The 26,409-nt window shown below is 43.1% G+C and overlaps 2 protein-coding genes across 3 annotated transcripts; both read left to right on the top strand.

The window, feature by feature from the left end:
- Nucleotides 1–2,279: 2,279 nt before the first annotated feature.
- Nucleotides 2,280–4,235, top strand: s100a10b (S100 calcium binding protein A10b). Its single transcript, XM_072680445.1, has 3 exons — nucleotides 2,280–2,369; nucleotides 3,377–3,526; nucleotides 3,991–4,235. The coding sequence occupies exons 2-3, from the start codon at nucleotides 3,386–3,388 to the stop codon at nucleotides 4,141–4,143; spliced, it is 294 nt and encodes a 97-aa protein (XP_072536546.1). The 5' UTR covers nucleotides 2,280–2,369; nucleotides 3,377–3,385; the 3' UTR covers nucleotides 4,144–4,235.
- Nucleotides 2,289–18,583, top strand: s100w (S100 calcium binding protein W). 2 transcript variants are annotated; one of them, XM_072680444.1, is made up of 3 exons: nucleotides 2,289–2,369; nucleotides 15,378–15,520; nucleotides 18,318–18,583. In XM_072680444.1, the coding sequence occupies exons 2-3, from the start codon at nucleotides 15,380–15,382 to the stop codon at nucleotides 18,474–18,476; spliced, it is 300 nt and encodes a 99-aa protein (XP_072536545.1). In that variant the 5' UTR covers nucleotides 2,289–2,369; nucleotides 15,378–15,379; the 3' UTR covers nucleotides 18,477–18,583. The 2 variants fall into 2 exon arrangements, with proteins under 2 accessions (XP_072536545.1, XP_072536544.1); XM_072680443.1 differs by lacking the exon at nucleotides 2,289–2,369 and adding an exon at nucleotides 14,557–14,688.
- Nucleotides 18,584–26,409: the final 7,826 nt, after the last annotated feature.

Here is a 26,409-nt window from a genome sequence, read left to right as displayed (position 1 = left end):
GCAGGATGTGGGCCACTGCAGTCCCGTTATTTACAGCACACCCAGAGTGAAACCGTGAAACAGTGCTGCAGTCTGACCAGACAGGATTTGTGGGTATGCAGCCCAAACCGGCCCTTCCCCTTGTAATAACGTCCTGATAACAACCAGTTCTTGACTCAGATCCAAAACACACTCGCTTTCTGTCTATTTCACAAACGCACCCCCACCACACACACACACACACACACACACACACACGGGCAGCGGGTTAAGTGTACGCCTGGAAGCTATGAGTCACTGTGTTGGGAAAGAGAGGCAGGGAATGAGAAGGGTGGTGGCCGCTCAAACAGATTCCACCATGTTCTCTGCGACGTTTATCTGAATAAACATGAAGGGATTACAGAATTGATTCACAGATATGGTACATTTGCATTTTATCATTAGCACACCATAATAAATATAGGATTTAACTGGTATTAGCAGCTAATTAACATGATCTGTGTATCGCTTTAAGTTTTCTCATAAACTAGTCAAAATGTAACCAGTATTAGCAGCTAATTAGCATTATCAGTGTATATGTTTGAATACTATCATTTACAATGCTAGTTTTCTTCGTAACCAGTCAGAATTGAACTGGTGTTAGCAGCTAATTAGCATTATCAGTGTATACACTTGAACACTGTAGATTTACAATGCTAGTTTTCTCATAAACTAGTCAAAATGTTACCTTTATTAGCAGCTAATTAGCATTATCAGTGTATATGTTTGAATACTATCATTTACAATGCTAGTTTTCTCATAAACTAGTCAAAATGTAACCAGTATTAGCAGCTAATTAGCATTATCAGTGTATACACTTGAACACTGTAGATTTACAATGCTAGTTTTCTTCTAAACCAGTAAGGCTTGAACTGGTATTAGCAGCTAATTAGCATTATCAGTGTATACGCTTGAACACTATAGATTTACAATGCTAGTTTTCTCATAAACTAGTCATAATGTAACCAGTATTAGCAGCTAATTAGCATTATCAGTGTATACGCTTGAACACTGTAGATTTACAATGCTAGTTTTCTCATAAACTAGTCAAAATGTAACCTTTATTAGCAGCTAATTAGCATTATCAGTGTATACGCTTGAACACTATCATTTACAATAAAAGTTTTCTCATAAACCAGTCAAAATGTAACCTTTATTAGCAGCTAATTAGCATTATCAGTGTATACGCTTGAACACTATCATTTACAATAAAAGTTTTCTCATAAACCAGTCAAGATTGAACTGGTATTAGCAGCTAATTAGCATTATCTGCACGAGTGCAGGTCTATTAGACATTTATAGCTACATCATGTAAACCATGTAGCAAAGGAACTAAGTAGCATTCGGCTAAGAGCTGCTAGCCATTGCACTTACTCCCTTATATACTAGCCTCACTAGACTCAGAATAAAGGATATATGTTCTGAAGTCAGTACGACATCTTGATGACATACCAGATACACCAGAATTAGCAGCTAAGAGAAAAGCTAATGAGCTACTAGCCATTACTCATGTACTCAGACACATTTTAAAAAGGTGAACTAATTAGCGAAGCGAAGTCAAGAAATGAAATCTAGTGCCAAAACATTAGAAACCAGAACTAGCAGCTAGTTAATTAGCTACCAGTTACAGTGTGAGCATTAACTATGATCAGAGGATCGCTGGTTCGAATCCCGGCCATGCTGCGAGCCATCGGCAGCCGGGGACCCCGAGAGAGCACAGCTGGCCTTGCTCTCTCCAGGATGGGTAGATGGGTAGATGGTGCCGGGTGTACGGCTTTTCCCTCAAGTGCCTGGTGATGTTGTGTCGGCGGCAGCTAGAAAAAGAGGCGTTGGCAGGCTGATGGTCTTCACCCGCTGGCAACAGGGGAGAGAATATGTACAGGCTGGGTAACTGGTGAGAGGAAATGGGAGAAAATGGGTATTTCTTATGCATTTTAGGATCTATATTACTTCTACTGTACACTTAGGAAAGCTTAAAGCCTGTGCCAGGTTTATGCCATTTGCTGGGTTTTAGGTTTTTAGTGAGAAACTTCAGTTCCTGTATTTCCAGATGCTCCATTTTTTTAACTTTTACGCAGCAGTCAGTGCTTTCCCCTCTACTTCTACTAGTTTTACTCGGGATATAGCTTCACTGAAGAGGCTAACTGTCTTTTACTAGATGATGCCATTAGGCTGCTTTATCCACCCCCTCGCTGAGCTTACTCATTCACACAGGGAGAGGCGCACAGGCGCACACTGCGCATGCGCAGCGCCCGGGCGGTGCCTGAGTATATAATCTCCCTGCAAACATTTTTTTGTTCTGCAAAGGCACAAATCTCTGCTCCCCAAGTTCCTCTCCGTCTTCAAACCCGGTAAGTTTTTTGCTCTATTTTCTAAAACATAAAAAAAACACAGTTGCTTGCTTATACACGGCTGCCACGTGGCTTGGCATGGAGTGGAAAAGTTTCAAAAGTTGGCTTTCTGCTGGGTTTTCTAAACTGAAGTAATGGCAGATGGACGTTTACAGCCTGTTTCAAGGTTACATCGCGATCTGACCGTCCTTAGCTTCACTCCTTCTTATTCGCACTGAAAGAAACCCTGTGCGTAATGATTTCTCCATTTACGCATGACGCGCGGTGGTCGCGCACCGTTGCGCTGGATCAATAAGGGCGTTTTTGTTGTTGCATGGTGTGTCTATAGCTCTAAAGGCTTGAGCAGCACGTTTTTCCTCCATTTACCACAATGCCAACGCATTCCGGGACACTTAGTCACTGTTGGCTAAGTGCGCAATGAAATCCGGTTGAGGAAAAAAAAAATAAAAAAAAATAAAAAACACCAAAAAAGTACCTTTCGACTCCAGCGCATTTTAGAATCAGTGGATGGAGGACAAGAAGAAATGCAAGGTGCGTCAGACGGGGAGAAATGAGGCGAATGTCCAATGGTAAGTGCTGTGTAGTGTAGGAAGTTTGTATGGTAGATATGGGGGGTCTCAAGATGCTGCATGGGGTGTGGACCGTGGAGAACCCCACGTTTAGGGTAGCTAGGGCAGTTGTATTCTGGTTTAGTTCTAATGCGTTCTTTTTTGTGGCAGGAATTCATGGCTTAGTAACATTTAAATGGATTTTATGAATTATTAGGCCTTACTGTGCGTTTTTGAATTTTTTGCCATATTGGAGTTGACTTATTGGAGTTGGAGTTGACTTGGTAACTGCTGCAGCATTTAAGGTGGAACGGAAAGTTCCCATTCTACATTTGCCTAGTCAAATCTTAGTGGCTTTCCAGCCTTGCCATACCACCCTACCTCTCATAACGAATAAATCTCATACAAAAAGGCAGCTTCTAGTGTAAATCAATGCCAAACATCTGTGTTTCCCTCCAGTGAGCCACCATGCCGTCTGACCTGGAGAGAGCCATGGAATCCCTGATTACGGTCTTCCACCGATATGCCTCTAAAGAGGGCAACAGCAACACGCTGAGCCGCAAGGAGCTCAAACAGCTCATGGAGGCCGAGCTCCCCAGCTTCCTTAAGGTACAGCGTGGGCTTATTATTCACTAACACCATGAAGATGTGCTGAGATGTGCTTAAGTTATAGGAGTAATAAGGAGTGAGCATAGACAGGCCAGGCCTACTGCTTTGTTGCGGGTGCTATCCAAAGGCTGCTAGCTTCTTCTACTGCCTTAAGACACTGTCTGTTGCGTGTCTCTAGGGTATGGATAGTACCGGATACACTGTCTGGTGGAGGAGTGCCATAATAGAGAACAATAGAGAATGGCCCTCCCCCTCCCCCATCCATTTAGCTCAGCGCTAGCCAGTGCGGGTACCTAAATATTGCTGATTCCAGGTACCTTTTCATTGAGTGTCATCAAGTCATTTTCTCACTCCTCTACTTCTCCTCCACACCTCCAAACTCATGACCTCACGACCATTGTTCTTTAGCTATATATATATATATATATATATATATATATGTTTACTCATCACTCTCTCCGCAGGCCCAGAAAGACCCCGCAACAGTGGACAAGATCATGAAGGATCTGGACGCTAATGGAGACGGAGAGGTCAGCTTTGAGGAGTATGTGTCCCTGGTGGTCGGCCTGTCCATCGCCTGTGAACAGTGCTACCAGCTGCAGAAAGGAAAGAAGTAAAAGAAGGAACGGGAGAGGACGGAAGGCGTTGGATTTTTTTCTACTGAATCATTTTATAAATGAGTTGTAATAAAGACCACTGCGAACAACAAGCCTACAGTTGTATGTGTGTGTAATTGTGTGTGTGTGTGTGTGTGTGTTCTCATACAGAAATATGATATATGACACAAATTAGTACAGAATTCTCTTCTATGCAACAATATACAATATGACAAAAGTATTGGGACACCTACATGCATTTTTCTGACATCCCATTCTAAATCCATAGGCATTAATATGGAGCTGGTCCTCCTTTGCAGCTCTAACAGCAGGTTTGGAGCTCTGCAATTACTGAGTCAGCAGAGCGTTGGAGACTTTCCTGCACCATGCGCTGAGCCCAGCACTCGGCCCTGACTGTAACTTAAGCTGCTGTGGTTCCTAAACGCTTCCATCTGATGGTGGAAGATCTAGGAGGGAAGAAATTCCGCAAGCTGACTTGCGGCTGCAACGACAGCATCTTATTCCAAACACCACTCCACGCTCATCAGAACCGCCGATTCTTTCACTAATGTGTGTGAAGGCTGGATGCAGGGCTAGGGGCCTGATTTTATACACCTGTGGCAAGGGGATGGAATTAACACTGGCCTGAATATAGTGATTAAGAGAGGTGTCCCAATACTTGTGTCCATATAGTGGACATATATATATTAAAACCAGCTGGTTTTAATAAACCTGGCAGTGAGTTCAGAGGTTAGTGGCTTGGTGGCTGATGGTTCGTGTGGTGCAACAGTTAACACCGCTACCACACCATGTGGGATACTGGGGTGTGATTCCAAGTCTGGGTCACTATGCCGTGCAACACCAATAAGAGTCTTTGGGCAGGACTCCTAACACTGCATTGCCCCACCTCTGTAACACACTGGTTAAGAGCATTGGCTAAATGCCATAAATGTAAATTATGTCATCAGATCTGAATCTGAACACCTCTGGGATGCGGTAGAACAAGAAGAAAGAAAGAAAGAGCCCCATGCAACAATTGTGTGACGCAACCCTGTCAACACAGACCAGAATTTTCATGGTAAAAAACGTTGGAGTATTATGGGTTTATATCATGTTTATATCAGTGCAGATCTGGTGGAAATGTGGGTTATGGTGGATCCAACGAGATTAGATCAGACCTTCATAACACAACCTGTCCTGGACATCTCTGGAGTTCAGTATGTCCCACAAGTTCAGCATCCATGCTCAGCTCAACTCCAGGATGCTGCACGTAGACAGGCCTGTAGCTGGTCACGGGACTCTTGACATCCTCAGAAGAGTGGGCTTTGTTGTCGCCCTGGCCTGTGAGACACTGCTGTGAGTCTTCTCTTCTCATTAGTGTGCTACCATCCCGTTCCTACGTCAAGGTCCAGCTCTATTAGCGCCTCTCAATCGGATTCCAACCGCTGTGTAACACGAGACTGTTGGATCAGCGCACTGTTAAATCCGTTATTTAGACAACACTAACGTGACTCGCTAATGTGGCCCCCTTTTAATAACCATAGCTACAACAATCTGTGACTTTGGCTGGGGTGGCAAACCCTATTTACCACCCTGTTGCTTTACACTTTTTTTTACTTTTTTTGAGGACAAATCAATAATAATAATAAAATAATAATAATAATAATTAAAAAAGAAAATAACTTGAAGCCTTTATTGGGTGGTTTACGGCACAGTGACGGGCTCTTTTTTAGACTGGTTAGACTGGTTAGCGAGCTGACGCTGGAGCTACGGCCAGTTACAACGCAACTGCTTCGTTTTGTGGTAACAATGGCCGGAAGTTAAGATCCCAGCCAGCTAATGCTACGCTAATGTTTAACGCGACTCTCTTAACAAGGTTACACATGTGCATTACTGCAGTAAAGAAATAGAGACGTATTAAATCTCTTAGCGGCTGCTGTAAAGCGAGGTGCTGAAGCTACAGCTGGGCAATTTGACGATATTTTATCGTATCGTGATAAATTTTGTTATCGTGATACACGTAATGCTTTTCTAAGCATATGGAGGAGACTGTTAGTGCTTAATAAACACTGATCAGCTGCAGGTGTCATTTCTAACAGTGTAATTAGACTGGTTTAATTAGATTAATAGCAGTTTCTAAGAATCTGTCGCTACTGACGTCTTTTAAATATTGTGATATAGTATTTTTCGCCCAGCCCTAGCTGAAGCAGGTGGAAACCCAGTTCTGGGTGGAGGAATGAAAATGATCGAACATTTATAAACTTCCGTCTCGCTCAAATGCTCCATATTAACCCATTTGTTTTTTGGACTCGCTCTAGAGCGCCCCCTAGTGTCTGACAAACCCAGATTACATTTCAAGTGGTAATTCTCCTCCCTACAGGTTATCTGTTTTTCCAGTATTTACAGTGTTTAGCAGAGTATGGGGGTGATGTGCTGCTGATTGTTGTGGGAATGGCTGCCGAAGGCTGCCGGAGGTCCAGCAGAAGGTACTTGCCTTTCAAATGGATGCACTCTTCCCTCTAAACATGGAACCCTCTTGCATGCGCAGCATACAGAGCTAAACCAGTGGTGTTTTAATGGTGAACACATGCCCACATGGTAATCTGTGGCAGAATCCGGCACCCGGGTTCAATTCCCAACCTCCCAGCCTTTAGAGCAACATCTGTTTTCTATTCACTGAAATCACGCAACTCGGTGCCAGGTTGAGAGCATTGTTTGGCTGGGAGATTTACAAAATGACCATATCAAAAACTTGAACCTTCTGTTGTTCAGGAAGTGGAAACGTGGGTGAAATCTCCTAGTTTGGTCAAAAACCCTAATACAGGCCCAGATCCCTTCCAGCTTCTAGTGCAGTCCTGGTTTGACCCACCATCCTCATGCACTTATCACTATATCACTTACATTTGTTACAGAGCATCTGTTATAAATGCCATCGTCATCATCATCATCATCTTCTTCTTATCCACCAAGTCCAACTGAGGATCACGGTGGCAATAGGCCAAACAAAGAAGCCCAGGCTTTCCATGTCCCCAGACACTTCCACAAGCTCCTCCTAGGCAGGTACCCAGGTGCTCCCAGGCCAGCCTGAAGATATAATGGTTCTAGCAGGTCCTGGGTCTTCTTTGAGATCTGCAGCTGCTCTACTCCAAGCCTCTGCCAGATATCAGAGCCCCGGCTGTGTAAACGAACAGTTAATATATGAGTATAAGTATACAGTATTACAAGTATATAATAAGTATATAATATATATATAAATAATAAGTTGCTCTGGGTAAGAGCGTCAGCTAAGTGTCCAGACTTTGCACTAACTCACTATGTGCTCGGCCTCTCTCTCTCTGTGTTTTCCCTCCCACCAAAACATCCCACCCCTGCTAGCAGTGGGCGAGGACAAGAGGCCTGTCTGTACAAACAAAGTTGTTGCTAAGGAAGTAGGGCGTGACCTAATGAGGTAATGAAAGACGCTTGTTCTCTCTTTAAGCTCCCAAAAATGTTTCTGTGGGTCTTCCTGTCCCCCCCTTCCCCTTTACTCGGTGCATCAGGATTACTGCACTTATGGAGATCAAGAAGCCCTAAGTCTTCTATATTCGCTGAATGTATATAAGGGCCTAAAAAGAGTGCAAAAAAGTATGAAAAACAGCGAGAAACACGAGTTTTGGTGTTCGTGTACACAAGGAAGGAACCTGATCCAAGTCACCTCCCAGTTACTGTATGAAAAAATAAATAAATAAATAAACAACTAAACCAAACAACCACTAGATAGCAGCATCGGACATCATGCAGAGGACGTCTCTCGTGAAAAAGAGCTTCTTTGCTTGGTTAGATTTACAGGCAAACTTGAGGTTGAGCATGTCAATGGTAAGCAACCAGTCTACAACTCATGACATGTGGGCAAGAGAGCTGCCAAGCCAAGGATTTTGGGCCTATATAGAGATATTACACTGGGCCCTACAACTCAAGCATTTCTGCCAAAAAACTCAATGAATACATTTCTAGGGCCCTGTCAGTCAATTTTCAGGCCCTTAGAATCGTCCGAACTGCCCGCCCCACCCGAATACGGCAGCCCTGTATACAGGTGAGGCCTCTCTGAGGTCTCTGAGTGTTCTTTGGGTACTACTTTGCCCAACAACAGCCTGCGTGTATCCCTCCTCTATGCAACTGATTTCAGGAAATGGGTGCACCAATGCCAATGGACTTTCTCCTTTAAGGGAAGTTAATGGGGCCAGAGCTATTAGCATGAAACCAGCTTAGCTCTTGACCAGTAAAGAGCAGAACCAGTTGAGTTCAATGGTTTAGCTGGTCTACCAGCCTGAGCAGCATGACCAAGCTAATTGAGTAGCAAAAACAAGATGACCAGCCTGACCAGTATGACCACGCTAGTCAAAAATCAGCCCGATGACCAGCATGATCATTATAAATATAACTAAACTATGGTCTATCTGCATGAGCATGTATCTTGACCAGTATGACCAGCCTGAGCATGTTGGTCCACCAGCTTGAGCAAACTAGTCAAATTTGGTCAAGCTGGTCATGCTGATAAACCAGCTAGTCCATCAAGCTCATATGCTTATGCTATGCTGGCCAAAAGCTAAAATAATCAACCACCATAACCAGCCAATTTTTGCAACCAGCCCTTAGTTTATCTTAGGCCAGCTTAAAACCAAATGCCAGCAAAAGCAGGTCTTAAGCAAGTCTGTATTTTAGCATGTTAGCTTTGTTTCCTTTAGAACTGTGGTGTATTACACCGCACTCCTCCATAGGCTCATCTAATGGCCTTCATTTAAGCAACTGCAGTGATTGAAATGGCCATATGGTGGCGCTGGGGAGTCTCCCCGAATAAGAAATGGCAAGAATGAGCCAAGAGCTATGAATGCAGGCGGCAAATGTCTCAGGCTGGCCTAGCAGAATGTAATGGGTGGTCACATGCTAGTGTTTGGTGACGGGAATTGCAGCTTTCCTGCAGCAGGTTTTTCGCACCAAAGTTCGTAGAGCAGGTTTGTAAAGCTGACGGCCTGTTGGGTGTGCCACAGTTAAAAGACAAACACTCTGCTCCTCTCTGGGTTAAAAGAGAATGTGGAGAAACCTGTAACCCACAAATGTGAAGGCTAAGAACCACTTAGGATCCTCAGAAGTCAGCTAAGAAGGAATACACACATTCTGAAAGGAAAAAATTAATGAATTAAATGTACCAATTCATCCTTTGAGCGATGCAGCTGATGTCGCTAACAAGTACCGGGAGCTTATATCCCACCAATTAGCATTGTGCAAACTGCGCTACCTCATCATCACACATGCCTCGGATCATCATCAAGTTGTTAAGTAGTTGTTGGGGCTCTGTTTCAATACTTTTTTAACATTGGAGAATATTTTTCGGTCAGAATGCAATTGCCTTCAGCTATGTTAGCCTTAGTGCGCTAATCTGCTAGCTTGTGTTAGCATGAAAATAGTTTGAGGTGGAAAGGGGAGGGGGGGCAGACGGCTGTAGGGTGGACGTGGATGTCACAGCGTCACATCCCATTCACTGTTGTCTTTTTTGGGGTCTGGACAGCTTGTTGGTACATCAGTGGTTGGTTGGTTGGTTGTTGGAGGTAGGCCTCAGGGTCGGGGTGTTAGCACTGCTGGAGGGATAAACTGAGAGATTTTCTGTTCTTGAGGTACTTTCTGGGTTCACACCACTCAGCTTTATCCCCCCAGTCTTCCAAGAGCTTTTTCTTGGCTTTCAAATCCTCGAAATCCTCTAATTCTTTCAGTGACACATGCCGTTTCCCTCTCATCACATCCCTTTTGCTCTCAAATTTGCTGTTCTAGTCTTTCTACTAAAAGTTCCCTCCTTTGGAAACCTGTATTTTTTGACCCAGTATGGCACTGGCTCCACGCTTAAGCAGTCATAATAATGTTTTTGGGGCTAGTCGGATTCACAGAGGTAGGCCGTTCCTTGTGGTTTGCCGACCCCACTGTTCCCTCTGCTGCTAACTGTGCTTGCACAGATTCCCATTATATGCGATAGGTAAAGGCAAGACCTACTGCAGACCCATAAGCAGTCCTCGGAGGAAACCTACGTCCCCCTGTTTGAGTTTTAGGAACTAATCTAAAATCAGCAGCAAGGTTAAGGGAATGACCACGGGAAGGATCCGTCTAAAAAGGTCACGGATGGTCAAGGTGTCTCTAGGAGGCAATTTGCTCAAGCAGGGGTTGAGCTTGCTGGAGATCCCAGTGGTGGCCCGTCCTTTCTTCTCTGAACGATGTGGCGAGGTACAGGCTGGAGAGATTTCACCAGGGTGGCCGGTCACCATCTGTCCAAGACTCCAGACGAATCACTCAAGGGAGAGATCCCACCTCTGACACCAGGTTGTTGAGGAAAATGATGAAAATCGAATGTGGTGAGCAAAGGCGGCATTGACGACCCTAAAAGCTGATTCCTACTGCCTGCTTATATATCGCTTCAGGCATTCAAAATAACCCCCTACCATGATTCAAAACCACAGTATATGATATCATCTGAGCTGCCTTGGAAAATCAGTGGCCTCTCTGAGGTCCCTAACCATGGCCGGCTCTCAGTCTGCGTTCTTGTGAAACGTCATCAGACGCAACCCAAGTTCTCCTCCATTCAGAAGCTCACATCTAGCCGAGTACAGTCCGAACGCCCGGATGTGTTCTTGCTCCGGCTGTGTTATCGAGGATGCATCAGGACACTTGTTTGGATAGCCAAAGATCCTAGAATGCATGTGACCTACCTCTCCCAACAGCAGCTCTTCATTCGTAGTGTAATTTTTAATCAACCCCAGCAGATATGCCTGTATAACACAAATCATCAAGTACATGAGCTTACATAAGAGCTTTCAGTTCGACCTGTGGTGTTTGGCCTAGCAGGCTAGCATAGCATAGCCAAAAAATGAATGTTAAGGTATTGGAATATGAATTATTATAAAAAATAATCAACTTCTGTAGCTTGCAATAAGATTTGCATTGGCTAAATGGCGATGCTAAGTGGACTAGAGTTTGTTAAAACTGGTATTTTGCTAGCATGTGCCACACCTTTAGGAACTCGGAGGGCTTTTGGCATGGCGTTTGGTGCTGCTTCTAGGTGAATGCATGAAGCTGGACCCCCCCAAAGGTGAGAAAAGGTGAAAAAGAGTAGGCGACGTGGAGACGGAGGGTGCAATTTGGAGGAGTTTGGGGTGTTGGCCACCTCCCAAAATAAAGTTATGACATACCTCCACTAAATTAGGTGGAGGTGAGAGGTATGACGTCCAGTCTACACACTCAGCTTGAACATGATAAAGACGATACCATGCTGGGGGACATTCTTGCTTTGCTTGCTCGTACAAAAAGAGGATAAACAACCAGAGGCTCCTCCTTCTGCTCAATAACCAGGTTACGCTCTGCATACTGAAGCCCTCAAGCCCTGTAATGTGTATGGGAGGAGAAGGTGTGGATCTACAGGGTGGTGGATCAGGTGATAAGAGGCAGAAAGGATTGAGAATGTGGTAATCCAGGTGTAATTTCATCACCAGCATGAATGGCCATGTCCTTGGGTGATACAAAATGATGATCACTGGAAACTGGTGCTCTAATGCTGGTGTCCAGTTCCAGACTGTAGCTCATTCGAGTTGGGCATCATCCAGATCTTTGCCAGTGGTCAGTTTCTGACCGGAGAACTGCTCTTCGCTCGTTATTTTCGGGTGGTGGACCCACTCCCAACCTAGTAAAACCAGACACGCTACAGTTAGTACTACCATGTCATTACCATGTCATGTCATCAAACATGGCCTTCATGTTTTTTAAAGATGTGCTGGGTATGTCACAGTCAAAAGACAAATATTCCACTCCCTGTTGGTTTAATTAAATGCTAAACCAGCATGTAGACGAACCTGTCTTCAACAAACCTAAAGGCCAAAGCACTATTTACAGTCCCAGGTGGCATATCATAAGCCTGCTGAAAAGGAATACATCTATTCTAAAAGGCATACGCTTGCCTTGCGTTTGAGCTTTTAGGCTAATATGTCACTAATGAGTAATGGGAGCTTGTGGCTCACCAGTTAGCACTCTGCAAACTGAGAGCCTCCACCCATGTCACGTTGTTAAGCTCTTGTTGTGGCCCTGTTTTAGTACTTTTTAACATGCCCTCCTAACTCTGAAGCAAACTCTCAGTCAGATTTGCTCTAAGTTTAACACTTACATATAAGCTTTGCGTTACAACTGTGGCGTGTCACCTTCGTCTTTTGGTGTTGCTAGCCCAGCAGCCTTCGGGTTGCTAACTAGGTGTAGTAGATCTGAACACAGCAAATGAAATGAATGTTAAGGTGTTGAAATATGAAGTATTTTCAAGTATTTGACCTCTATGGCTCATCATTAGCTTTGTCTGCCACATTTGTCAGGCTAGATGGAGATGCTATGTCCACTCCTATACAATGGGCAAAGCTGGTAGACGCTTGCGAGGGGTGCACAAGTGACTAGATGAAGTGGAGGTTGGACAGAATTGGAGAAATTCTGTTCCGATCCAAGAAAAGGCCCAAAGCGGCTGAGAAAAACTGTAAGCAACTTAAGCCCTTAGAGTTTTTCTCAGTGGATTTGGTTCATTTTACAGTTTTTCTCAGTTGTCTTGGTTAAAATTCCAACAGCAAATGTTTCACATTTTGCAAATGCTTTTGGACATTCTGTCGTTGTTTTTTTTTTGTTTTTTTTTTGCATTATCAATTGCTATCAAAATGTGTTCTAGGCTTTAGCTCATTGCCTAGGTCATTACATGGAAAAGTGCTGAACATGTTGCCTTAATCTCTTAGTTTTAGGCATAGTTTTATTGGCAAATGTTGGTAATTTATCTTAAATTGATTAAAATGTTCTCAGGTGAATCTTAGATCTTGGGGTTTAGATCAACCAATGGTCCCAAACAGCTCCCATCCATAGGTCAAAGGTGCACCTAACGAACCTTCAATTGACAAACATATAAAGACACAAAACACTGCAGTGTCACTGCAAAGTCTCACAAGGGAAAGACAAGGCCGCGTTCAGGGTAAGGGGGTAAGGCTGAGGGGACAAAACAGAGGACGAGGTAGGAGAGTTTGTGCCCATAGCTTTGCCCCAGATGAAATAAGGGCAACAAAGGTGGACCATGTTTTCAATGATGGTCTTATAATGGCAGAAGCTGGTCGCATAGTGCAGCAGAATGTCAGTATTGTGCACTGAGACTATATATATATTTGATTCCAGTCCAATTTCTTGCTGGCAACTTTATATTTTGTGTGTAACACATACCTTTAATATTGATAAGCCAGAGATTGTTGTGCAGCGATATTGTTATCACAGCTTTGCTAGTTTCCCTTAGAATATACTTACAGTGCACGCTGTTGTAGTATTTGATAATAGACATTCTGATGGCACTGACAAGTTGATTGACATAAATATTGCTTTTGAGGCTTTTGCAGGTATTTCATTGGATTTTGCAGTTTGCACGAACTGTTTCGAGAAATGCACTTGTTGTGATGCCAAATCCCAAGTGCATTTCCCATGATTCCCATGATTACATCACTTGTTGTGATGCCAAAGTAAATCATGGGGTGAGAAATATATCAGATCGACTGAGAAAAACTGTAAAAAAACACACTAAGGCATATTATTTAGTTACCACAGGGCCTTCTGTATAAACCGGTGGGGCTATTCTTTGGTAATAGAAATTTGTAAGAACATTTTTGGCCCACCGGTGGAACATAGACTGTTTAAGGAGTAAAGCAACTGCTGATAGATGATTCTGAAATGATTGTTTTTCTCTAATTACTCTGCATTATATATTAATTAACCCTCGGACATGTGACTGGACCAATAGAAATGCCCAAAAGTGGCATTTTGGAGAGTTTTCTGTGCGACAGCAATGACATCTACAGCCTTTACCATGAATTCTCCATGAATTTTTTAAAATACAGATAGACAGGTGCACCGTTAGGGCGGAAAGGTTAGGATCTGTGACTGACAGGGCCATTTAAAAATGATTGAGTATTTTGACAGAAATATTAGAGCTCAGTCCAGTGTCCAGTGTATATAAAATATCTTTTCATGGGGTCCAAAATCTCTGGCAGCGCCCCTGTAGGCAGATACCAGTTGTACAGAAAGGCCTGGAAAAGCCAGCCAGGGTGGGGTAAGGGGGACGAGAGAAAAAGGGGTGGACCCGAAAGCGTCAATGGATCTCTGTTTTGTGCCTGGAATGGAAAATCTCCATGAACGTTAACACACCCTGTGTATGTGTGTGTGTGTGTGTGTGAGAGAGAGAGAATTGCCTTTTCATGTGAATACCTCATGTGAACAACGCTTCTTCAGATGGCTTTGACATCTGAAATGATAAGAACTGTCACATGATGCTTTCAGTGTTGTTCGTTTTTTTTTGTTGTTATTGTTGTGGCTTGGGGGGGGGGGGGGGGGGGGGGTTGTGTTTGGGTGTGTTGCCGGACATGCATTGCCTAGGCATGAATCACAGGGGTGGTAGTACCTTAAAAGCACACTGCAGAACTTCTTGCACTCTGGAGCAGTTTCTATCAGATCTCATCTGAGAGCACTGCACACTCTCCAAAGCATCAGGTGAGAAGACGGGTGGGCAGGGGCGGGGTCTGTTAGCTGTTAGTGCAGGACTTAAGAGAGGTACTGAGGTAGGACGTTATGGTGGGTGCTGTTGGAGGGCTTGTGGGTGTAGTAGCTGCTTCGTTCCACAGTTTTTAGCTCCGTCTATGAGCTTGTTCTTGGTGGCGGTGATAAATTCAACTGTGTGGATACTGATGCTGCTACTGAGAGCCTGAGTACTGGCTGAAACCTGATACTCATATTTTTAACATTTCAGAAGCTCTGTGCTGTAAAATGACCTACTTTCCATTGCAACACTAAAGGAGATGGAGTAAACAGGCCGGCATATCCAGGGCTAGTTCAAAAATGCCTCCATGAAAAGTGGACTCTCTGCTGTTTTGACGTACTTCTGCGAAGAACCACAAAAGAGCCATTTCACACTGACATCTATGAAGAAACAGGGCAATGTAAAGCCACATATTTAGAAAGCCAACCCCTTTTTAACACGTCTAAACCAGCAAAGAGCCGACGTGGAAACTGCAGTTATGTTCATGAGACAGTTTTGCTTTCTTAGATTCTGTGTCGGCAAAATTATTCAACAATGAACTTTTCCATTTTTAAGGGTAGAACTCACACGTCTACTGATGCTTAACAATCTCTCTTCCTGTCTCTCTCAACCCCATCTCCCTCTCTCAACCCCTTGCTCTCAGCCATGTCTAAGCTAGAGAAGGCGATTGTGGCTATTGTGGAGGTGTTTGAGGAGTACGCTGGGGCAGATGACAACAAGAAAGCGCTGAGTAATGCAGAACTCAGTGCGCTGGTGAGCAAGCAGCTGAGCAGCCCTGAATTCCAGGTGAGAGTTTCTTTTTTACCTTTAGTCAAATAAATTGATGGCTATGCAATGTCATACTGTACGTTTTCTGTGAGTGCTTCTTAGATAGATAGATAGATAGATAGATAGATAGACAAGTGACAGGTGGATAGATGGAAAGATAGATACATAGACATATTCAGATAGATACAGATGAATAGAGATAAATACAGATAAATAGAAATATAGACAGACAGATAGATAGACAGATAGATAGATAGACAGATAGATAGACAGACAGATAGATAGATTTACACACAGATATACAGATAGATGGATAGACATATAGACAGATAGAAACACAGAGAGATAGTCAGACAGACATATATATATATATAAACACAGATAGACAGACAGAAAGACAGACAGACAGAGACATATATCGATAGATATAGATAGATAGACAGACAGACAGACAGATAGATAGATAGATAGACAGATAGACAAACAGATAGATAGATAGATAGATAGATAGATAGATAGACAAACAGATAGATAGATAGATAGATAGATAGACAGACAGACAGATAGAGACATATATCGATAGATATAGATAGATAAACAGACAGACAGACAGATAAATAGATTGACAGACAGATAAATAGATAGACAGATAGATAGATAGATATATAGACAGATAGACAGACAGATAGATAGGTAGATATATACAGACAGACAGATAGATAGATAGACAGATAGATAGATAGACAGACAGATAGATAGATAGATAGACAGATAGATAGATATATAGACAGATAGACAGACAGATAGATAGGTAGATATATACAGACAGACAGATAGACAGATAGATAGATAGATAGATGGATAGACAGACAGACAAATAGATAGACAGACAGATAGATAGATAGATAGATAGAAAGACAGACAGACAGATAGATAGATAAATAGACAGATGTAGACAGATAGACAGACAGATAGATAGATAAACAGACAGACAGATAGATAGATAGGTAGATATATACAGACAGATAGATAGACAGACAGACAGATAGATAGTGTAACGGTCACTTTAAGGTGGGGTACAGTGCGCATGTGCATGGAGAGTTTGGAGGAAAGCGCGGGAGAGTGTGTGCGTATGGTGAACCGTGCTGGGTTGTAGCCTGGGTTCTCCAGCTGGTGTTGTCTGGGAAGTTGTGACGAGTGAAGTGGAGGTGCTCTCATTCTCATTAAAACCGTCTCTGAAACCCCTGCACGACGTGTTCCCTGCGTGTCTCTTAATGGAGCTAAGTATTCACCTCTCCACGAGAGCACCCACCTAACACCATACTTCCAGTCGTTACAATAGGTAGACAGACAGACAGATAAATAGATAGACAGACAGATAGAGACATATATCGATAGATATAGATAGATAGACAAACAGACAGATAGATAGATAAATAGACAGACAGATAGATAGACAGACAGACAGACAGACAGATAGATAGACAGACAGACAGACAGACAGATAGATAGATAGATAGATAGATAGACAGACAGACAGACTTAAATCTGCGTTGTATTTCCTTGTAATAGATTGCTATAATACCAGAAAGAAACATTAGGGGCAGTATACTACAATGTAATGTGACATTAACAGTGGACTGAACAAACCATGAGAACAACCACTTTAGCTGTTTTTTTAGGATTAACAACTGTTGTCATATTTATTGCAAGGCTTACTTAAGAATAAATGCAAAGAGTATGGTATAGTCCTTCACCAACGTACTAAAGATGAACCCTGCTTTTAGCAACCTTCTGAGAGTGTTGAAAAGTGCAGGATGAGAAAAAAGAAAAGAATTGATCTCCCATTGAATTGAAGAATTGTCTCCCATTAATGTAATGACCATTGTGTAGTCCCAAAAGACTCGCACGGCACTCCGGTCCTATGGACACTATGAGCGAAATGGTGGCATGCTCAACAGTGCCGTTAAATATACATAGACATCCATTTTGGTCTCAGCCCCTATCTGCGCCGAACTTGCTTTGTGAGACAGGCCCCAGAAGTACTCAGGGGAGGCATTCCAGAGTTAACCAGATATGCTGTGGGCCTAATCTGCCCCCTAGTGGATTTAGCTGAGGCATTTGTGCCTCCAGGCCTTGTGAACACAGGTGTTTGCTCAACAGCTATGTACACACTGTGTTTACAAATGTGTGCATGAATGCAAGCCAACAATTACATGCAGCACATGTCATTTTCTAGGGCAAGATCTGCGGCACGTTCCTGCAAAGCTGTCAAAAGTATTTTAGGGCAAGCCAAGCGCATTCTGCCCCTGCTTAAACTGCTCACCCACACCCTACAGAAAACAATCCCAACGCACCAGAGGAAGGCTGTTGTAGCAACACTGCCAGTGAAGGGGATTCCCTGTATGATTCATGCCCCTGCCACACTGCATACTACAGAAAATCCCTTTCCTCTATGGAGAGTGCGATGAGTCACATCACAAAGTAACCACTCCCTGGTTGTGCACACTCTCCATTGCCCAGAGCAAAACGTGCCCATACCAAAATAGTTCTTATCATATATTTAAGTTGAAGACAGTATTTTAGCATTTTGTTTGTCCGGGCTGCTTTAAAAAGCCTATAATAACCTCCGTGGTGTTCCCCAAGGATCAATCTTGGGCCCAATTGTATTCTTAATTTGATCAAATTGTCAAATCAATACCTATGGAATCAGAATCAGCACGTTTAATGGACGGTTAAGATAAAGATCGTAGCGCAAAACAGTTTTTTAATAAGGAATACTCTCTCTCTCTCTCTCTCTCTCTCTCTTTCACAGAGTAAGATCGACAAGGAAGACATCCAGGAAGCCATGGAAAAAATTGACAAGAACCATGATGGCCAGGTGAACTTCCGCGAGTTCAGTCAGTGTGTGGCCCTTCTTGCCAAGGGCTACTTCAAGATGAAGCATGGCAAAGACAAGGGTGCAAAGAAATAAAAGCTGATGCATAAAGCCCCTCATGCATGCTCCTAATATGTGCAAGATATATTTACCACAGCCACGTTCCAGCGTGGACGTACACAGTTAATAAAGCATGAGTGAAACATGAGTGTTGTTCATTGTGGCACTGTCTCTACCTATGAACTGAGAATCACTAGCCTCCAGTCAATTCCTTTTGCTAAAGCTATCCCGTCTTTCTCGAATGACTGACTGTGACTGTGTAATATTTACAGATGATCGGTTATCATGTAATCCATACTGCAGTTCAAGTGGGAGAAAGTCTACTTTTGCTAAAACTACAGTAGCGCTATCTTAAATTATATATATTTTTTAAGTACTTTGGCCCATTTCTAGTATCGGAAAGTATGTCTATTATAAATGGTGTAAAAGGGGTTCAGATTTGTGATGATTTAGGCCCATTTTGTGCCATGCTAACACGGCTAGTTAGTTCCATTAGCCTTAAAGCTCCAGCACCAAACAAAATAACCACTAAACACGTATCGCTATTTGCTGCTCATGTACACTTCAGATAATAGGAAATAATTCGAAGAAAGTATCTTATAAACTTCCATTACGTGTTAGCTACATTAGCCTTGTAGCACCAGCGCAAAACTAAAGAACCAAACACCAGCCACTGAACATGTGTTTGCTGGTGAGGTATATTTGAAAGGAAAGCTGTACGATTCCAATTAGCTTCATAGCTCCTGTGTAAAAGTAAAGAACCAAAGGTCAGCTTGCCTAACCATGCCTTTGCTGATGACCAAGTGCACTTAAGATCAAGAGAAAAGTGTGTAAATTTGAGTAAATGCGTATGAGGCCAATTCGTTGAAACTTCCGTTATTTCGTTAGCACAGTACAACCAGTAGAATCAGTAGTATTAAGCATAAATTAGCTTAAATTGTCTCATTAAATCAGCCGTACACACAGTACTGTCCGACGTCTATCTGTGGACATGTTGTCATGGGCTTTCTATATGTAAAAAAACCCAAACTGTGTTGTTATCCATTGGTTTAGCTAACAATGCTAACCTGAGGTCATAAAAAGTGGGACATATTTTGGTTAGATTTGGTTAGAAGTGTTGTCAGAACAGCTGGGGTAAACTCACAGGTGTCTTGTTTTGAAATAGTGTCCAATTATCTGAACGTTTTAACTGTAATGCGGTCAACTCGGATGTGCCGTCGACTCCTGAGGTAAACGTGAGGTAAACAGCATTAGCATTAGCCTCAGAGCTCTAGCGCAAGACCAAAGAAAAAAGTGTCAACCACTGAACATGCCTTAGCTTCTCATGTACGCTTCAGATAATGTGTAAAGCGTGTAAAATTGAGTAAATGCGTACGATGCTAATTCGTTAAAATTTCCGTTGTTTGTTAGCAATTAGCCCTGACGCTGCAGTGCAAAACTACAGGAGCAAATGCCAGCCACTGCTATATGTGTCTTTGATTAAGTTCACTTGCTGTAATGGGAAATGAAGTCTGATGCTAATTTATTTGGGAAGAACATCTGACGTCTCCTAGCTGGGAGTATGAGGTACTCCGAACTATTGCTTGTATGTGTCTCTTTACCGCGAGATTGCAGAGAATCACCGGATGAAAGGCTGTATTTAGCCGTGTGTGGCGGCGAGACTGAATGCTTTTTGGTGCGGACATATGAAAGTCCCGTGGCTAATGCCGCTGCACTTCACTTTAAAGGACCATGCTGACACAAATACTTTGCAGGCCTCGCGCAAGTCCATGACTCTGCTTCACTTGTATGCTTCCGTCTCACGGTATGACTTGTTATAGGCGGAAAACAATGTGTGTATGTGTGATTCGCATATTCCATTTTTGCAGAGACAACTTATTCCCATGGGAAACATGAATGTCTCGGTGTTATGGGGACATTTCCTGAGGTAAAGTGCTGGTGGGAAGTAAGAGCTATTAGCACTGCATTTGTGAACTGTCAGACAGAAGTCTATCGAAATACCCTACACAAAAATGACATGACAAGTATGTATGTATGTATGTGTGTGTGTGTTTGTGTGAATGCATGTATGTGTGTGTGCCCACACCCTTGAGCCAGGGTGTGCTCCTCATAGACTGCTTATAATGAGCTGATGACTCATTTGTTTGTCTAGCTTGACAGACCCCTCTTGAGCAATTCTCCCTCAGGACTGAGAATCTCCACCACTAGCACCTATTGTAGCGCAGCGCTCTACAGCCTTGGCCAAAAAATTCAATTCTACACAGTTTCAGATTTTATGTAGTTATGTAGATTCTTTCCATCAGATATTTCCATTAGCAACATAATCTGCAAAGTTTGACCTCCTCAGACGGATATTTCTCAACATTGACCCTGAAGACTGCTTTTAAAGGGCCGTTAAAGTAACCTTTTCCCATCAAGTGTGATGGATCACTGAGTTTCCTGAGGATTTACTGCTATATTACTTATTTTATATTATATCTCCCTCTCGGTGCCCACTCATCCGGCCCAACCTGTTAGAAGATGGACCGTTGGGGTCCCCTTTACCTGCGTCAGACCAGCTGCCACCCACCACACTGACCACCAGGCTCCCCTGCCACCCGTGTCAGACCAGTTGTCCTCTTAACTATCTGCCACAATTATTATTGCCACAGTTAACCATCAGTACTCTTGTTATTTTTACTACTATGGTTATTCTAGGTTATATAATCATTATGATTATGATATTAGGTTAGGTTATCAATAATTTATAAATAGTTTTGACCAGAGGAGGACAGATGGGTCCCCCTTGTGAGTCTTGGTTCCTCTTCCTCCAGCTCTGAGGGAGTTTTTGCCACTGGGGCCTTTTAGTTTGCTCTCTGGGGATCTTCTGTCCTCTTACTGATTCTGTAAAGCTTCTTAGTGACAATGCCGGTTGTAAATAAATGCACTATACAAATAAATTTGGCTGTAATAGAGCTCACAGTTAGCCAATTGCATGCTAATTAGTATGTTAACTAGTTCCTGAGTATGTAGTGTTGGTATGCATACACAATGTATAGAGAGGAGCTAGTCACGTCTGGATAAATACGATTTGTTTTTTCTACAGGAGAAGTTATGGTGACGTATGTAGGTAAAGCAACGCTTGATCACGTCCTGTTCGTAGACAATGGAGTAGTACATCGATATTTTGTGTTTTAACCTCCTATTTTACCTTACCAACGGTCATGGGACGTTCACATTTCAGTGTTTAATACTGCTTTTGAGGATGTTTTTACTGTTGCTAATTTACCCTCTATTACTTACAACATTCCCGTCACTAGGACAGTGAGGACAAACGCACGCCTCCTCCGATACATGTAAAGACCGCCGCCAAAGACGCAGCCAATGCACTCGTAGGAAAGCACGGGGTCCCCAGCTCTGATACGTCAGCCCTGAAACGTCAGCCTAGAGACGCATAGACAATTGTGCTCTTTCAGGCTCCGGCTGCTGATGGCGAAGCTGCATGGCCCAGGATTGGAACTTGTGATCCTTTTGCTGGAGGGATTTAAAGGTACGTAGTCTATAGTCATAAAAAGGACAACTTTGGCTGCCAAGTGTAGAGTGTGCTGATATCTGCACACTGCATTAGATATCATAATTCAATGCTTGTTCTCCAAGACCCATTTTTTGTGGGTTTAAGAATTCCATGTAAAGGTTCCTTACACTTATTTCTTTTTTTATGACACCAAAAGTGGTTCTTCAATGGCATGGCTTAAAGAACCCTTTTGTAGCACCTTTATTTTTAACAGTGTTGCAGTCTTAAAACATCAAACCACAAGACAGGCCGTGTTTCTCATGGCGGCATGTTTAACTTGACTCTTATAGACATAGCCAAATCATTCAGCCAGTATGCAAATACGCCCATCCCATGCACCCCAGGCCTTCTGCTTTTATTATCTAGCCTTCGCCACGCCTATCTTTCATGCTTATATCGCAGTTATAGGAGTAGTACAGTAGAGTCTAATTGCAGTTTGCCTAGTTAAACATACCTAGAAGTGGCCATTGTTGCTTCCAGTTGCATTGCTGGTGACCTAAGCAAGCATTTTAAGCAAATATGCTCGGCTCAGCTACTGCTATCTGGCCTGAACATGTCTGGATGGGCTTTACATTCAGGTGCTGTGTATTGAGATTTTGCATTCAGGTTTACATTACCAATGGCATGATCCAAACGCTATCAGTGTATGATGAAATATACGTACCAAGCTGAGGCGAGGTTCCTCTCAAGAGCCTTTCAAGTTGCGTTGGAGTGTTTTTCCCATATTGCAGTCCCTGTTATTCCTCTGTTCCTGTAGGCTACAGCAGGCCATCTTCTGGGATCAGGCGTAGACCTACATGCACACTCTTGTACAGCTCTCTGTTTTCGTTGGCTGCTGCCCTCCTGTATTACTGGAGGTAGGTTCTTCTGGGCGTATACTTAAATCCAAGTTTAAGCCAAAAATTGTACCAAGAACCAAGAATGTAGATACCTGGTCCCTGATAGCACCTTATTGACTACGCCTAGAAGATTTTTACTGTGAAGTACTGATACAGTATGGCAAGCCGTTTTACCCTAAAATGCCATCACTCCAGCCATACGAGCCATAAAAGTTGTCACCCTCCTGGTATGGGGAGCACTACATGTGATGGGGGAGAAGATATCTAAAAATGGGTAAAAAATAAAAAGAAATAAGACTATAAAATGAACGAAACAATAATAACAGTATGTAAACACACAGAAAACACATAGCATAACATATCAAAACCAATCAATTCAAATTTATTTATATAGCTTCACAGAGATCCGGGTCTGAGCCTGTTTTGAGCAAGCCAGGGACTTAAAAGGGAACCCATCCTCAGCCATTGGTCATATCAAGCACAATCCACCTTGGTAATGTCATTTAGGACAAGCTAGTTAGGCCTTTTTCTCAGTAATCCTTGACTGAAGGGTAGTGTTAGTACATTAAATGGCTAGGAATACACTGGCTGAGCACTGAGATCCATGTTTTAGCTCTCATCACTGTGGACTGATTGATGGGTGTTAAGCAGTAGAACACATCTGTGATGTTATCCGCGATAACACACAACCTCGAGTGCTTCATTGCTTTTATACAACAGTTTTTACAACAAAATAAATCTAAGACGCCCTGAATTTCATCCTGAAAAACAGTCAAATCCTTCCTCCAATAAGTAGTTCCTCTAAGCTCTATTTAATAGAAACAATCCCAAAATACCAGAACCGGCTAAGTTGAAGTCCGCTAACTGGTACAGTTAGAGCCATAGAACTGTCCACCTATCAAGTTCAGCTTGAGACGTTATAAATGAGGACCCCAGCCACTGGTTGAAATATGAATGGGAGTTCTCGTAACGCTCAACATGGCGTACGTTTACAGATAAAGTGTCGCCCTTCAGCAAAAAGAGCCAGTTCGCTTTCTGGTTATGTGCTAAGGAGGAGGGTTGACATGTTAGTGGGGAGAGCCCCCCTGGATGTGGAAATCTGTACAAGCACAGTAGCCAGAAGAAGCCGTAAAATCTCTTTTTTGTGCATTATTGAGGTGAACGCTACAAACCAGTCAGGAGATTTAATGGGTGAATGTTGGTAATTTGACCATCAGTTTCGAGTAGTTTAGTCTTTCCCCTTTAATAGATATGCGATGGTTGCAGAGTGAACCGACTTGCCTGTGGGGATGTTAGTTCAGCTCACCCTTGTCGGTTGTTGTCAACGCCTCAGCGGAATGATTTCACAGTTTTAGTGTAAAAAGGCTTCTCAACCAATCAGATTGTGAGGTCGGAACTAGCTGCTGTAAAATAGAGGGTGGCGAAAAGGCCACTGAGTGGCAAAAAGACAGTGTTAGCGTTCAGTGTGAATGTATGGTGTTGGTGACGTCACGCTCTGCAGCAAAAGTAAGAGGGAATGCAAGCAAACCTGGATGAGCCAGTCTACTAAATGGGCCTGAAAACAGAAGAAATACTAGTGGAAAGACCATTCACTTGACTCTGTGCTCTCAGATATGATGCTTCATCCTCTAAACATGTGTGATTTGGACATTCCTGGCTACACATTGCTGTCCATTGACCATTGGTTCTTTGGTCATTTGAATGGATCGCTGTTGAGTCCAGCTGCCTTTAACTGGAGCAGATAGTCGCTTGCTGCATTCCCGGTTTGGCCGTTAGAGGGCGTGTTCCAGCGGGAACGTGACGTCAGTGCATACCCTCTATTGTATTATAGTCATGGTGACCCCCTGGTTTCCATCACTACCACTGTAAAGAACTCATGAGTTTCATACCAAGCCCACTCTGAATGACTTTGTTTGCGGCTCAACGACTGAATTGTGCAGAAGGTTTTGAGAATACTTGGAATTCACCTCTAAACACTAAACACACTGACATGCATGCAGACATACTGGAGAAAACAAGCGCCAGCATGAGGAAGCACAAAGCATGGAAGTGCAAAGCACAGATCTACATTTCCTTGTGTAAAGCTCGTTCCATGACTGTGCTCACATGACATTTCCATAACGCATTTGCCTATGGCGACTATAGTCTCATTCTCAAGGCCAGTAACGATCCGCTCAGTGCTCAACAGAATGCAGCTGCTGATGAGTCAAGTCCTTTGCATTTCATTTGAGAAATGCCCTTTGGATTAAAATAAGTCCAGCTTGATCCGGCTGCACAAACTGTCGTTAACCAACCATTCTGGGTGTGGTGATTTAGAGGAACCGTGGGGTGACTTTCCTTTGTATCATTTCAGTCCTGAAATGAGAAATGCTACCACATAAATTGAACACAGTTCCAACATTGTTGGTCTTTCCCACCAGTAATTGTAAGTTTTGTAATCTGTTTTTGTAAGAATTATTGTTATTATTTCTCCTTATTATTATGCCTTAAAAGTTGCCAAAAATGGCACTGACCAAACTGTAAGGCCTACAGACCTCTCTCCCAATACTCAGGCACAAAAAAATCTGCCGGATTGACCTCAAGGCGGTGCTATAGTGCATGCAAATGCATTTTGAGTCATGTCCCGTAAATAAAAAGAGTAAATAAAAAAGTCACTTTGCCATCAGCAGCCGGAGTCTGAGAAGGCACAATTGGCCGTGCTTTCTTCAGGCTGGTAGATGGCCTAGATGGCATCTCCCCTCGTCACTCTTGAAGCATCCGGTAGGCTAGCTGGTGCGACGGTTCAGAAAAGTTCAATTTTAATTTCATCAGCCCACAGGACTTGTTCCCCAAATGCATCAGGATGATTTTCCTGAAGGTCTTTTGTTGGCCTTTCTAGCAATCCTACGAGCAGTTCTGTCGGAAAGTGTTCGGAGACCTCTTCGGCTAGCTATGTAGTCTTCTCCAGCTTTTTGGGCTTCAGTTAGTTTAATGTTCAGAGTGCTTAGCAGCTGCTTAGAGGAGCCCATGGCTGCTGATTGTTGGGACGAGGTTTGTGAAATCTGAGCTTTACTCAGAGCTTTCCTAACGATGACTGCGAACAAGCCATAGCCCTAACAAGCTGATTAAGGTCTGAGAGCTTGGTAACTCTCCAACTAGCGTAGTGACTACCTTGGTCGTGCTGGTCATGCCGGGCAACTAGCGTGCTCAAGTTGTTCTTGACCAGCTATACCATCAAAGTTGAACACCCTATTATGGACAAGAGCTAATTTGGTCAACCAGCTTCAATAGCTTGTCTAGTTTGCACAATGCTGCTCTGGAGGCAGTCATCTTCCCATACTCGTTAGCTCCATTAGCTCCAACATGAAGCTAAGGTAGCAAACTTTACACACCAGACTTGCCTCATTGGATGGATTACATTTGGCATAACAGGAAAACCAAACCGTTCCTTTAAGAGGGGAGAATTACACACTGTGTGATTCATCCTTGAGTCACCCTGGTCACAACACTCGGCGAATCTGTTCCCTTTTTAATGACTCCAGATGCCTCCAGGCGTGATGTTTTTCATGCCTTCAACAGCATGTTGATGGTAGACATG

This window comes from Salminus brasiliensis, chromosome 5 (genome assembly GCF_030463535.1).
Source record: "Salminus brasiliensis chromosome 5, fSalBra1.hap2, whole genome shotgun sequence".
Taxonomy (NCBI): domain Eukaryota; kingdom Metazoa; phylum Chordata; class Actinopteri; order Characiformes; family Bryconidae; genus Salminus; species Salminus brasiliensis.
Note: the sequence above shows the minus strand (reverse complement) of the source record. Positions and strands in the feature narration are given on the sequence as shown.

Bases quoted from the DNA above. Each gene is read 5' to 3' on its own strand.
- s100a10b (XM_072680445.1), top strand. From the start codon at position 3,386: ATGCCGTCTGACCTGGAGAGAGCCATGGAATCCCTGATTACGGTCTTC. The intron at 3,527-3,990 runs GTACAGCGTGGG...CTCTCTCCGCAG, and splicing joins AGCTCCCCAGCTTCCTTAAG to GCCCAGAAAGACCCCGCAAC.
- s100w (XM_072680444.1), top strand. From the start codon at position 15,380: ATGTCTAAGCTAGAGAAGGCGATTGTGGCTATTGTGGAGGTGTTTGAG. The intron at 15,521-18,317 runs GTGAGAGTTTCT...TCTCTTTCACAG, and splicing joins TGAGCAGCCCTGAATTCCAG to AGTAAGATCGACAAGGAAGA.